Raw genomic sequence first — 15,000 nt, forward strand, 5'->3', positions numbered from 1 at the left:
AAGTTAAATTAGTCATGAAAGCCACTTTGGGACTCTAACTTCAGTTGAGTTTGTTTGTTAACTTTAATGTTTCTGTATCTTTATTCTGTACGATTCCATGTTTTTCACTGGGATTGATCTTTGCAAATTATCGCAAATCGGGTTTGGGGTAGAGGCTGGTGGCTGTCTACGCCTTGAGTCTGGCTTCACCAAAGAAAGGGCATAGTGAGAGAGAGACAATAGAGGATGAGCAGAGATGGATGTGGTAGCTTAGTGGTTAAGGTGATCAGATGGTTGTGAGTTTGAATCCCAGGTCCACCAAGCTGCCATTGCTGGGCCCTTAAGCAAGGCTCTTAACCCTCAGTTGCTCAGAGATAAAATGGAAGTCGCTCTGGATAAGGGAGTGCCGTAAATTTTATGTAACGTAAAGCATCAGCAAGGACAGTACTTTTGCTTCACACTGTTAGGGTTAGGGGTTTGATTCCTGTTTGGTTCGATTCCTGTGCCTCAGGGGTTTCCTTTGGGTTCTCCAGGTTTCCTCTCCCAGTCTAAAGACATGCTCTGCGGGCTGAGTGGCATCTCTGAATTGTCAGTAGTGAGTGTGTGTGTGATTGTGTTCTGTGATAGACTGGCCCAAGTCGCCTAGGATAGACTACAGGTTCTCCATGTCTCATTAGGATACGCAGATGGATGGATGGATGGATTTTACCGTCAAACATGTCTCATAATCATCTTCGTCTCCTGTTTCCTGATACCTGAGATATCTTCTCAGTACTCAATAATCTCCCAGCCAATAGCTTGCTCGTCAGAACGTCAACTAATTAACACGCCACCCATTTAGCCTAACAATCAAGCTGTCCGTAAGAAAAACTTCATCACCTTCATTGTGCTTTCTAACAAGGGCTATGTTTATCCATATTAAATTCCTCCCACGACGTAGGCTTCAGTAGACGAGGGTGTGTCGAAGACGGTACTGGAATGCAGTGGATCCAAAGCATTTATGGTTGTAGATATCTTTCTCTCCTTCATTGTGTTTCCGATTGATTTATCTCTGAATACCGAGAACTTCTTATATAGACTTGTTCTAATTTCTCTTTGCTTGAGTGACCGTCGTCGTCGGTTGTTACATGGCTGTCTGTATTTCCTGTGCATTAACCTGAATGTACTTATTATAATTGTCACAAAAGAAAAAGCATGGCACAAAAAGAAAACCTATTGAATGCAACTTATTACCATGTACATATGTACCAAAAATATACAAAGAGGCTATTTTTTGCATGCATTTTGTACATTTAGACAAATTCAAGGACAATAAAGAGCTCAAAACCAATTGTGATTTCTTTTATAAATGTTTTTTGTTAAGACCCACATTTTTAGTAAATAAGCAGAAAAAGAGGCTCATTGATCCTGAATGATAGATCAAATTAATAATCCATATATTTATTGTATTGCTACAAATGAGAGCTGGAATAATTACAGGTTCAGTGGCACGTTAGGAAAAGTGAAACTCGACAGTAACATCGACATTCATTTACATTTTTTCGTGTTGCTGATACAAAAACAAAATCTAGTCTTCGCCAGCAGATGCTAAGGTCCTGCCTCGTATAATTACACCTGATTTTACCACAGATTTTGGTGCGGCATCAAATAAGAGCTTAGCATCACGCGATATTGAGAGGTAATCCCACGACCTCTGACTGGTGAATATTACAAGAGCAGCAGTTCTTAACCTGAATGCAACCCAACTTTTAAGAAAATCCTTCTGCCATTTTGAGATACCGAGACCCCCTAGATAGATAAATATTAATATAATATAAAACAGTTTCACTTGGGTTTGGATAGAGGATGCAAGGCGGTCCTGTTATTGCCGAGTAGAAATGAGGAAAACGTGACTCTGCTTCCGTATTTGTTCTTGACGTGAAGTCGCCTCATGTCTAAACGGCAGTCTAGCTTTGATGACTAGAAACCACAAATTCCTAAACCCAGGTAACTTCTCCCAATCAGCAGCTCATTAGTTGTAGATGGTGCCATTTTCTATACGTTTTTCCCACAACCCTCCCGTTACCGGTCTGTGAACCCTAGATTAGGAACCGCTGGATGATGAACTCGAACAAACTATGTGCAGAGAGAGAGAATAAAGCAGGCACCGAATCTCTTACAAAAATAGTATCATATAGTTTATATTACCTCATTTGTGAAGAAAGTGAACTTATTGATGATTCCAATGCACTTTATTTTTCCTCCCAGGGAACTAAACCTAATTCTCTAGACATCTAGGGATGCTTTTTAAAGACTTGAAGTTAACTCGGCTGATTATGTAGCTAGCTAATAAAACTGAAAATACTGAAAATTATAGATGAATAGTCGAATAGATATTGTTGGATATAGATATAGCAGGTTCTTATCACCTTTGTCAGTGTGTGAGACAAACACTCAAGAGTTTACGTCCTGTTTTCAGAGCGCGAGCTTGGGGGCAGTGCAATTCCTGCCCCAATGGCTGCTTGTTGTAGCTCAAGGTGTAACCATTCTATGGAGCTGAATTTTACAACATCTAGAAAGGCTTTTTGACCCAGATTGTTGATATAACTTCTAAAGTCTCTGTGTCTTCAAAGAGGGGGGAATTTACATGGCAGCCATTTTATCTAGTCCACTGATTTGATTGCCTTCCAATAGCGCTTATATTTAGTAGCACTACAATGGGATGATTCTTTCTGTTTGTATCACTCTGCTCATTAAGCAGCAGTTACTACAGTACAGTGCATGAAACCTTTTTCATGGATACAGCGTCTGACATGAAATGATAAAAGCTCATGAGGTGAAGATCAAACGGAAGACAGAAAGCCAGTTTCGTTGGAATAAATGTACGTGTCGTCGTGAACTAGCCGGTCGGTTTGCTGATGGACCAGCAGTGTGTGTGTGTGTGTGACTCTCACTGGGATCTGCGGCGTAAAAATAAACCCTTTTTTATTTGACGTGTCATTTACTCTTCATAATAAAACTGTCATATAAGAGCGATTTCACATTTTACTGAATATCAGCACCGATGTCTTTACATGCTGATGTTTCTGTACCACATGATCATTCTTATCTGTATGAAGGTACTGACTCATTTCCTATAATAAACTCGTCCTAATACATCCTCGTTATATATTAATATATTAACGTAGACCATGACTTGCCTTGTGAAGATGCTCCACATGAACGGTTGGTGAATTTTCTGGTGAATTTATATAAGAATTCTTTTATTTAACATTTCGGTCTCGTCACTTAGTAACAGTAAAAAGTATATTTTCCAGACATGAGGATATGAGAGTTTAGACTTTAAGTCTGTATTTTGTTCTATTTAACCTATGGAAGAAAAGAAAGCGAGAAAGAACTGTCTAATGAAGAATGATCACAGGAAAGAACTTCCTACAACACACCACTCCATATCACCACAACCTTAAAGCTAGCTGTAAATGAATAGAAAAATAAATTGTAATTGTTGAGGGGTGAAACATTTCGTTATAGGAAACCTCTTAATGTCGACCGTAAGGTGTAAGCCATCTTAGCTTATTTAGTGTCAGTGAAACAGATCTGCAATAAACACTGTGTGATATGGTTCCGCCCTTGAGGTCGGTGTTATTAAAGCTGCTCATGTAAATAGTAAATAGTCTAAATAGAATATTGACATAAATTAGGGCTAAAAATTTGACTCCAGGGTGTCAGGGAGGAATGAAGTCTACATGTACTTAATTTCGTGTTTATTATTTACACCGAAATATTTGCTCGAGTTCATTTCAGACCCCGCGTATTTATTTAAGTCTTCCAGTTAGCTTCAGCGCTGAGGGCTAGAGGCGTGAGGGTTTTATGTAGTTCTAATGAAGTGTGTGTTCATGTTCATTAGCAGGTCTCTGATGCAGATCAGGTTTTGTTCTTCCCGGGCGAGTTGTTGTGAGCTTGGGTTTTGTTCTGATCGTCACTGCAGCTAAGCAGTTCAGTTTTCTTGTTTTGGCTCCTGGGCAAAAAACAGAAACAGAAAATGACCGTGACGGTAATGAAATGTGAAATGAGCTTGTTTTTTGTAGTTGTGAAGCCATTTGCATAATGCGTGTTACCTTTGTTTGGTCCATCTTCAGCGATTCCGGTTCCTGTGGAGCAGCAGAAATGAGTTTTTATTTTCACGAGCACACAGTCGCTTTAAAAAAGCAGCATGTGCTGAACACCGAGTGCTGGGAAAGTGTGATGTTTAGAACAGAAGAGACATCGGGGGATTTCATTTCAAGACGTTTTACAAGAATTTGCATTTTTCCAGAAAGTCATGTTTATGATTTCCAAGTAAAATAGGACAACATGATCATTACGCACGCTCTCTCTCTCTCTCTCTCTCTCTCTCTCTCTCTCTCTCTCTCTCTCTTACCTCTCTCTCTCTCTCTCTCTCATCTCTCCTGTTTTTTTTTACACTTCCTCTGTCTCTCACTTTTTTACTCTGCCTTCTCTCTCTCTCTCTCTCTCTCTCTCTCATCATTTCTTCTTTTTTTACAGTTCCTCTGTCTTTCTTACATTTTACTAAGCCTTCTGTGTCTCTCTCTCTCCATGTCTCTCTCTCTCTCTGTCTCCATGTATGTCTGTCTATCTCTCCATCTCTGTCTCTCCATCCCTCTCTCTCTCTCTCTCTCTCTCTCTCTCTCTCTCTCTCTCTCTGGCTGGCTCTTTCCCTGACTCTCTCTCACTCTGTCTGTCTGTCTCTCTCTCTCTCCCTCTCTATCTGTCTCTATCTGTCTTTGTCTGTCTGTCTCTCTCTCCCTCTCTCTCTCTCTCTCTCTCTCTCTCTCTCTCTCTCTCTCTCTCTCTCATCATTTCTTCTTTTTTTATAGTTCCTCTGTCTTTCTTACATTTTTACTAAGCCTTCTGTCTCTTTCTGTCTCTCTCTCCCTCTCTCCCTGTATGTCTGTCTCTCTCCCTCTCTGTTTCTCTATCCCCCCCCTCACTCTCTCTCTGTCTGTGTCTCTCTGTCTTCCTGTATGTCTGTCTGTCTCTTTCCCTGACTCTCTCTCACTCTGTCTGTCCCTCTCTCTCTCTCTCTCTCTCTCTCTCTCTCTCCCTCTCCCTCTCTCTCTCCCCCTCCTCAGTGGACGTGCTCTAAGTTCTGCAGGTTAAGTTGATCTCTCACTTTTGTCCCTCTTTGAGAACGATGGGCTCTGTCAGTGCACCGTTGCTACGGTAACTGTTGCTTGGGGGTTTCCAAGGAAGCCTCTGTGTTACATGTCCTAGAGGCTAAAGAAAGTATTTCTGTCTACATGCACGCACACGCGCACACAAACACTCATAACGCCTACACTCCTAACAACCCTTAGTGTAGAGGGTCACATATTAGACATTAATTCATAAATCATGCACATCTAAGTGCTGTGGTTATTTAGCAACATTAATAGGTCGATTAGGGCTCTCGGATTCCTTTCCTTTTATGGAAGCGCATAAGCGCATGTTTTTTTTTGTTGTTGTTAAAAATGAGCAAAGCTCAGCTGTTGAGTCAGGAGAGAGGAGAATACTGGATATTGTGATGCTCCTGAGCTGATGACAATCCTTTCACATGAAATGTCATCATAGCAAAGAAGAAGTCTGAACACACCGGAGCCGGCATTGAATCTGGACATCCACCATGTTGGCATAGTCACATGACCTACATCAGCATGATCTTCTTGAGGTTTGGCCAAAGGTATAAGGACACCTGGCTATCTTTAGTATGTTGGGTTTTCCCCAAACTACTGCCACAACACTGAAAGCATGAGGTTGTCCAGACTGTACTTTTCCAGCATGGCAATGGAGAGTGGCCTGTCCAGAACCTCAACCCCACTGAACGCTTCTGGGATGAACTAGAATTCTAGACACGTCTTCTCACTCAACATCAGTCCCTGACGCTCTTGTGGACACCAGAGTGGTCATAAATACCTACAGCCACACTCCATCTCCCTGTTATGTAGCCTACTGTACAACTCAAGGAATCGCTGCACTTTCCTGGGGCAGTAGTGGCTCTTTGGTTGATCAGAAGCTTGGAGGTTCAAGCCTCAGCACACAAGCTGCCACTGTTGATCAAAACTTTTAACCCTCCAGGGGTGCTGTATCATGCCTGACCCTGCACTCTGCCCCCAACTTCCAAAGCTGGGAAATGGGGGGAAAGAAGTATTTCACTGTGCTCTAATGTACCTGTATATTATTACAGTATATTAAGAAGGAAATCCTGGTGAACCCTAAGTGACTGCTAATACTACTTTTAGCCAGAAGCAGCCCTTAGTTAGAGATACTTTAATGCAGTTTACAGCTTAAAAGCCCATTAGCATTAAATATGTTAAGTACAGCACTCAGACACATAAAGTGGCTGATACGAAGGTTCAGAGCTACTAAATGTGCATGCATTTTGAGTGTGGCGTCTTCAAACAGCTGAATTTACTACACAACAAAACAGCCGTAAACACTTTATACAATTACCACCGCCATTTCCACCCCAACACAATCTGTCCCATATTATATGATACACTCCTCATCATTATACATCTTGCATAAAATGCACTTTAAAGTATCTTGCAGTGCATGCTTAAAATCTCACTCAGTTGCTAAACATGACGCTACAGAACTCCGCAGCTCACACGGATCTTCCTGATTACGATTCCAATATAATGTACAGGATGAAGACCAGTACAGCCATGAGGTAGGTTTCAACCATTTACATTACGTCATTTTGAGATGCTTAGGTTTCCATTCCAGCAGGACGCCTGTCTTTTTCTCTGTCCATTCCACACAGGTATTCAGTTCGTTTTCTATTTCTATAGTGCTTTTAATAATAGAAGCAGCTTTACAGGAATCTGTATGTAGACTTAGCTTCATAATGAACAAGCCAGAGGTAATGGGGTAGAGTGATGAGGAGATACTCCCTGAGATGACGTGAAGAAATTTGGGTATTTGATCAGAGGATTTTGATGATTCTGACTCGGCTTTTCTTCCCCCCCCCCAAATATCGGCGTCATAACAAGTTCATGATTTGACTGAAGTGTTTCAGAGCAGGACTATAGCTGAAGAACTGCTTTTCTATCCTACATGTAGGCAGAGTGCCATCCAGTGGACAATGGTAGAATGGTACCTACCTTCTCTATTCTTCTCTAGTTTCTGAGTCCAGAATAATGCTTTTTTTTTTTTTTTTTTTTTTTACCAGAAGTGCTCTAAATGGCATGTTCGAGAAATAATCAGAAACTGTAATTCATCTTAAAGAAAAGGGAGGAAATTTACTAAGATGACACGCTATATTTCATTTAATGCGTGAATCCCGGACAATTCTAAAAGTATTGACACCCTTGATTAAAAATGAAGCCGAAATGTGATCACTGGTAATGATTTTAACAGTAAAGTTTTATTTTCCATAAAATGTTGGCTTTGTACATAAATGCATCTTTCATGGCTTCTTTAGGATTAGGTTTGTGCATGCGAACAAAATTGGAGATGGTCATTTAGTGATTTTTTGTTTGTTTTAAGATCTATCCAAATCCAAGCACAAACCTCCTGGCAGTAGAAAGAAATCCAGTTCTTGAGTGAAGAATTGGATGCCTGTAGACCACTAGGTTCAATACAGCCTCCATATTTTACACCATATATTGTTATCCCCTATTTTCCTAAAAAAGGAGGAAATAAATTCCTGCCTTCTGAAAGGGTCGACAGGACGCTTTTACCTCACTGGCTTGGAGAAATGCTTACCTCTTCCTCCTCTGGTATGGATTTGAATTTCAGAGTTTTATAGAAATTCTTCTTTGGCACTAAATGCAGAAGAAGCACATCACACACGACGGTGGCCTAGAAAGACGTAAGCAGTCATGTTAAAGTCAATAACACCTCCAGACTCCTGTCTTATTTCTCACAGCATATCTCTGTTCAGTATCTTACCACAGGTAGCTGAGTAACATCACATAAAAGGTCTTTTTAAACTTCTATAACATCTAAACTTCTAGGTTTTTGACCATGGCTGCCGTTATCAATCACCTTAATGCACGTTCCTTCAGAAAAACGATACAGTCTGCCTGCACTTAACAAGAAGTATTTGAAATATGTCCGACGTTTGGTTTATAAACGTTAGGAGGTGGAGATGATGTGTGCGGTGTGATTAAAGATTGTCTCCGGTCAGGATAACTGTCTGTGAGACTCACCACACCGAAGATTCCCACTCCTGACCCTATGGCTGTCAGCGTCGGGATGATGTCAAATTTCCTTGCCTGAAAAGAAAGAAGGAGTTTCACAATGATGGTTAGAGTGTGTGTGTGTGTGTGTGTGTGAGCTTACCTGGCCATGTACGATGATCTCGATGTACAGGCCAAACACCTTCATGAGTGTTCTCCTTTGGATTTTGTCCTCTGTGTAATATTTAGCCGTTCTGGAATATCAATAAATCTGAATGAACATTAAAATCCAGGACAGGATGGCGTGATGCAACCCGACGTTAAACACTTCTCTATATTAACAATAACAATTTTTACTTTGTTAAACGCAAATCGTTAAAATTGTATCGATATTGTATTCATAGAATTTAAAATTATTTTGACTATTTTCAATAATTTTTACTATTAAGGTTAATCTGTCTTGCTGTACATCACACTTACAGATAATATGAATTAATTAGTTAATTATTAACAAATAATTCATATTTTATAGGAATTTGTCTGTTAGCGCATTACATTCTGACAGTATTTATTTTATTTTATTTTATTTTATTTTATTTATTTATTTATTTTTTTTTATTTTATTGCTGCACAGTGAAATCAAATCAGTATAAAATAAGAATAAAATAAAACAAATAAAAAAACACAATTAATCAAATCAATGAAGACAATGTAGAGTAAAGTAAAAATAAAAAACAAACATCAGCTAGCCAGATGTTGGAGTTTTTTGTTTATTTGTTTTTTTTACAAGGACTCAAATGCTTTTGGGGAATAAATATATTTTTAAATTAGATTTTAATATGCTCCAAATTTATTATTTATTAATATTTAACCCGAGGATTTAACGTTTTGTGTGCACTGACTCACAGATTAAAATGTGGGGATTCTTACAGATTGAGACAAGTTTATCTAAGTGAAATTTTATTCAAACGTTTAAGTGCCACAGAGCCACACACCATAGATGGTCCTATATGTTGCTTTATTATATTATTAAATATAATATGAAATAATAATATCTTGCTTATTTTACCCACCTGAAATTGTAGCCCACTGACGCTGCCGAATTGTTTCCGTAGAGGCCTTCGAATCTGTACTTGGGCAGGCATTTTTCAATACGAAGGTCCAGATTACACTCCCACTCGATCAGGACCCCTATTGATCCGCCCTGCCGAGAGATTAGAACAGCTTTACGTTTTCTTCCTTTGTTGCATTCAGAATGTATTTCATCTTAATTCAAGATTTCAGCAGCTTTGAATTCTAGAGAGGTTGTGATCCAAATTGAATTTTAATCATCTATAATAATAATCTAATAATGTATAATCTAAAACGTCATACATTTGGGGTTATTATTTATTTATTCATTCATTCATTAAGAAAAACAATTACATGCAGGGAATCTGAATAAAAAATTCAATCTGTTCCCTTCTTACGTTAATACATTAACTGTACTACTTACGTTAATTTTACATTTCATACTTAAAATCTTATCGTTTGTTTTGGATAAAGTAATTATTATTATTATTATATTCAAGACATTTAGCAAGAACACAGAATATCTTGACTATCTGAATCATACTTTTGTCTATTATATGGCGTAACGTGAACTTGGAACTTGGACATCTTGTACGAAATACATTTAATAGATGAAATATTCATAAAACTAATACTCAAATGGGTTGATATAAACATCACTGGGAAATACTGTAAGATTTTTAACCAGGAAACGCCCGTGTGCATGTATGAGACCTACCAATTGAGCTATCTTTGAGAACTGGAAGCCGGAGAGGCTGACGATGTCTCCGAGCTTGAAGATGGGACACAGTGGTTGATTATCCGGGTCAAACAGGCAGGTTTTCATGTAACTTGGAGTCACACTTTCCACTAGATTACTTCTGCAGAAAGCCAGGAGAGATGCAGAGTTAAACACCATACAGCTTTCACCTTTTAATTAGGTTTGATCTACAATTGATCTAGTACTTTTGCTTAGTGTAATGGTTGGGAGACACTGCCTGAAACGGGCATCAAACCCGGAGCTCTGTGGTAGCGTGCAGTTTATAAGACCCACAAGCAGGATAAATTAAAAGCGGGACAAATCACAGGGGTAATCATAGGACAAATCATTAGGGTGACATGGTGGGAACGCAGAACAGTAGGGAGGGCACAACACACGTGGGGAATACAGAAACAAAAAGCAGGCTATGGTGAAACGCCTGCCAGCATCCCCTCTGGTGCTGGAACTGGCCCAGTAGCTCCTGACACTTAGCCATGGTTAGTAATTATTTTTTGTGTAATTATTAAGGTTTCACGGACCTCTGCTCAATCCTAAACTCGGGTTACTGCCTCTGCAGAGTTTCTATGCATGTTCTCATGTGCTCTCCTGTTCTCCCGTCTCCTCCAACTGACCAAAGAACATGCTGGTAAGTCAAATGGCTTCTCTAAATAATCCCTACATCTGAATTTTTGTGAATGAACATGTAAAGAAACTCATTCAGGGTGTGTTCCTGCCTCAAGCCCAGATAACTGGATATATCCATCATGCCCAAAGTTAACCCGCTTTTTCCTACTAGAACAACTTCCATTATTTTGACAAGGTTTTCCAGTAGATTTTGAGAATATGGCTGTGGGAATTTCTGTCCTTCCAGTCAGGTGATGTGAGGTTAGAAAGCCAGGCATCAGCTCATCCCGAAGGTGTTGACTGGGGTTGAGTTCTTCAACTCCAACCTTGATGACTTTGTCTTCATGGAGCTGGCTTTGTGCACAGGGGTATTGTCAAGCTGGACCAGGTTTGGGCCTCTTAGTTCCAGTGAAGGGAAATTCTAATGCTATGCAAATTCTATACAACTCATTTTTGTGGCAAGTGTTTGGTGTCATGGTCAGTTCAGGTGTCCACAAACCTTTAGACACTCTTATCAATAAAGTCTGCTTATTGCAGATACATCAATGTTAATATTACGCATTCAAGTTGATGATAAATATCCATCTTAATGTCATTTACCTCACTACACCAAACTCAGGGAAGGAAATGGAGTTTTTGATGAAGAGTGTGAAATTCTCAGCTGCTGCCAAAAGCGGAGGACTTGGAAAGAGAGCGACAGAGAGAGAGCAACAAATGGTTAACTTCATGGAGTTGACAATTTAAGTCCAAATGTTACGTCAATATTTATGTAGGGAAAGTATTCAGAGTTGAGTTATGCAGCTGTTTTAGTTTTAATACTTGTATCTGGGATCCCAATTCAGATTATGTACAAATTTTTCCATAGTCGAAGCTGCAGAGACTGGGCTTTTCCATAGTGTCTAAATGACCGGTAGTAAATACGATGAAAAGGAAAATACGTCCAAGGAATTGGACAGAAAATGCAGATTGAACAACGAAAAAGCAATTATTTTTGCTGTCAAATGTCATAGGTAACATAAAAATCAAGAGAAAATGAAAAATGTCATAGTTAACACGATGATATTTGAAGGAGAAGATGGCAAGCATTGACATAAACATCTTAAAGGAGTCTAGTATTTTACCAGGATAAATAGCAATAGTCCAGGATCAGAAGTGTAACTAAGACACTTTTGGTTCAAACCCTTAACCATTAACGCTCTGAACTGCAGATAAGTCCCTAGCTGAACAGATTCACCATCACATCCTCAACTCTGAATACAAGCAGATTCTCCCAAAGTGTGTTTCAAATAAGGCTCTAATAACATGGAGTGGAAAAGTCCTACTTCGGGGTCACGCGGTCATCTTGTACCGGACACCAGCTTTGGATCTCACAAGTGCCGTTTATGCACTTCCCAGTCATGCGCCCTAGGAGAAAGCGAGTGTCATATCAACAAGAGAGAAGATTCTGGTCATTCTGGCAGATTAGTAACACCACAGAGTTCGGCTTTACGCTTGAGGAAGCAGGAAAAGCAACATTAGTAATGCGAACATGAACATGTGTGGTTAGTATTGCAAGAGAAAAGTCTATTATAAAGGGAATGGGCTTCATATATATCCACAAGTGGTTATTTTTCAGAGAGAGGGATCATCCTAATTCCTTTTTTTTTGGGGTCCTTGTTGAGTGTTTGTTAAGATTGGACACCCGGATCCATAATTCAAAGCATATCTTTTCATCCCTGTCCTCGCATCTCTGTGAAATATGATGTGCTTTTATTTTCCTGTAGTAATACATTATGAAAAAGTTCCACACCTGAGCAATATTAAACACATTACTGAGATGGACTTGCAAACATGAATGACCAATATTTTTCTCATTTTAAGCCTAGTGGACACATTTCACACACATAGAGCATCAGCACTAATCCCCAGTTAGATGTTTGAATTTCTTTTTGTTTATTATAGAAATTTTCAGACCACTTTAGTACCACGGCTTAAGGATTAAGGTTAAGCTATTGATTTAGTTTTGAGTTTATATTTCCGTTCATTCATTTCCCTCAGTTTTCGGTGAAGTGTGGTACTGCCACAAACCTCGCTCATTGCCTACTTCATCTTCGAAGGGCAGAACGGTCGCGTCTGTCTTGTAGCTCTCTGTAAAGCAAGATTGTTTAATTTTACGGATCAATCTTTTGCGATTAGCTGACTGCGTCTAGGCTCTATTCAGGGAGGTATGAGGGGATGAGGGTAAACACACATGAATGCAGCTTACATACCTTATTAATATGAAATTGCATTTACTTACCAACCGTATTTTAGATCAATATTGTTCTGGGATTCATTAAAAATGAATATCTACGGAATCATGTTAACGTCTTTAATGGTGGCTGAAGCCTTAGGCAACAGTTTATAAAAACAGTACGTGTAATAATCACGCACTGAATTAATACTTAATAACGATGAGTTGAGGCATGTATTAATCACAGACTAATGAAAAGTTAAACACGAACTTTAGCTACATGTTTGTTAGCTAATGTATATTCATTAACACATAGGATTAAACTGAATCGAACTGGCTCTATAAAATAGAATACGAATTAAAGGTCTACACTTTCGAACTTTTATATAATTCGTCATATGCAGTGGCATACACAGACATCACCGTATGGCGCTGGGTTACTCTCATGATCCTGATTATCCAACGTAGGACGACGCACTAATAATAAACACCAATCATTTCATTTTAAAATGTTTTGCCTCCTTACGTCTCTCTTTAAATCATACTGTAGTACTAGTACATGCTCTGGGTGGCTCACAAGAATGAAATGAATACTGTAGCATTTATTTATTTAGCAGACTAGCACTGAACACATCATTAAACGATACCAGAGTTGTGCGTAAGATTGATTTCTGTTGTTTTAGTCTTAGATAGAGCGTGTTTGAGTCAGTCTACATGTTAATTCATAAATTAACTAACAAACGTGCTTAAGCCGGTCGTTAGTTTGTGATTAGTAACTCATTATTAGTTCAAGTTGAAGTTAATCCATGTATCAGTGTATGATTATTCATGTACTATTGTTATAAAGTGTTACTAAGACTAAGGAGCATCCTTCTGCCAATATTTACTTTACTTTTCTGTTTCGTATATATTCTTCTTATTATTTTTATTTGACATTTTCTGTTTCTCGTTCTATTCACACTTCAGTTTGATCAACTTTTTAAAGATGTAGACTGGTAATGAAAAGTGGTACATGAAGATATTTTTCACAAACTTTTTGTTGTTGTTATTATTTTAAAAAAATAACCTTTAAGTGGCCATATAGCCTGGATATTTCAGTAGAGATAAGTTTCAGGGGAAACAATGATTGTTATAATATAGTTAGATATCCAGAAAGTTTGTCAGACTGGTTCGTTATTTGAATAGAAAGGTGTTGGTTCAAGATAAAGTTCTGCTTCTGAAGACACCTTTTGTAAATATACCATGTGTCCTTATGTAAATATGACAATGAGGATGAGCAATCTGCGGCTTGCATAATTGTACCTGCAAATGTGTCCAAACAATGAGCCGAACACATTTGCAGTATCAGTATCGCATCAGGAACAAAAGAGACGTCCTTATTATGAGACGTATTTGATTAGAAAACATTCATGAGGCTTAGACAGTTATCACATGACGGATCTCATCAGATGTCGTCAGACAGCCGAAACCACAAGCATCGACATAAAGCAAGCTGAAGCAGAGCCTTGCCAAGTCTTTAAGATGAACTGGATCTGCCCTCTGTGTCTGTATTAATGTAACATTCGAGCAGAGATAGTCATGTCACTGTGGTGAGAAAACCCTCAGCTCACAACCAGACTGAATACAATTTGCATTTGTTTTCCAAACTTCACTGTATTTGCATTGGCTTTCAACTGTAACGTTTGATGATGCTGGACCATCATGAATATACTGTATATAGATGATAATTGTCTGTAAAATGAGACACTAAAAATACTGGAGGCAAGGAAACTAAATATCTTCAGCACTGGCTTTGGTTTTTGAGTCATGACCTAATGATGCGCTGTAGCCATATAGCTGATGAAATATACTACCAGTCAAAAGTTTGGACACATCTTCTAATTCCATAGTCTTTCCTGATGTTTATTTCTTTCTACATTGTAAAACAATGCTGAAGGCGGCCGAAATACACAATAACGTCCTTTGAACAGTTGATATTGAGATGTCTGCTACTGATGCTCTGTAAAGCCTTCATAACGCCTCTAATCTGAGGTGCTGTTAATTGGTGATTTCTGAGGCTGGTAACTCTAAATGAACTTCTCCTCTGCAGCAGAGGTAAGTTTTGGTCTTGCTTTACTGGGATGGTCTTCATGTGAGCCAGTTTCATCATGGTGCTTGATGGGTTTTGCAAATGCACTTGACAATACTGTTCTTGCAAGAACTATTCCAGAACACCTGACCTTCGCGTCTTAAAA

General features: G+C 38.9%; 1 protein-coding gene across 2 annotated transcripts in view; it reads right to left on the bottom strand.

The window, feature by feature from the left end:
• Nucleotides 1-1,405: 1,405 nt before the first annotated feature.
• Nucleotides 1,406-15,000, bottom strand: part of p2rx1 (purinergic receptor P2X, ligand-gated ion channel, 1) — a 32,667-nt gene continuing 19,072 nt past the window's right edge. Inside the window, exons 5-14 of one of the 2 annotated variants that reach the window (XM_058383597.1) lie at nt 12,622-12,681; nt 11,877-11,958; nt 11,155-11,235; nt 9,910-10,051; nt 9,194-9,324; nt 8,284-8,374; nt 8,151-8,216; nt 7,705-7,800; nt 4,077-4,109; nt 1,406-3,976 (exon numbers count right to left, since the gene is read on the bottom strand). In XM_058383597.1, coding sequence (XP_058239580.1) covers nt 3,956-3,976; nt 4,077-4,109; nt 7,705-7,800; nt 8,151-8,216; nt 8,284-8,374; nt 9,194-9,324; nt 9,910-10,051; nt 11,155-11,235; nt 11,877-11,958; nt 12,622-12,681 — 803 coding nt within the window. In that variant the 3' untranslated portion in view covers nt 1,406-3,955. The remainder of the gene's footprint in view (nt 3,977-4,076; nt 4,110-7,704; nt 7,801-8,150; nt 8,217-8,283; nt 8,375-9,193; nt 9,325-9,909; nt 10,052-11,154; nt 11,236-11,876; nt 11,959-12,621; nt 12,682-15,000) is intronic. The other variant, XM_058383599.1, reaches the window with a different exon arrangement.

Source organism: Hemibagrus wyckioides, linkage group LG28 (genome assembly GCF_019097595.1).
Source record: "Hemibagrus wyckioides isolate EC202008001 linkage group LG28, SWU_Hwy_1.0, whole genome shotgun sequence".
Taxonomy (NCBI): Eukaryota; Metazoa; Chordata; class Actinopteri; order Siluriformes; family Bagridae; genus Hemibagrus; species Hemibagrus wyckioides.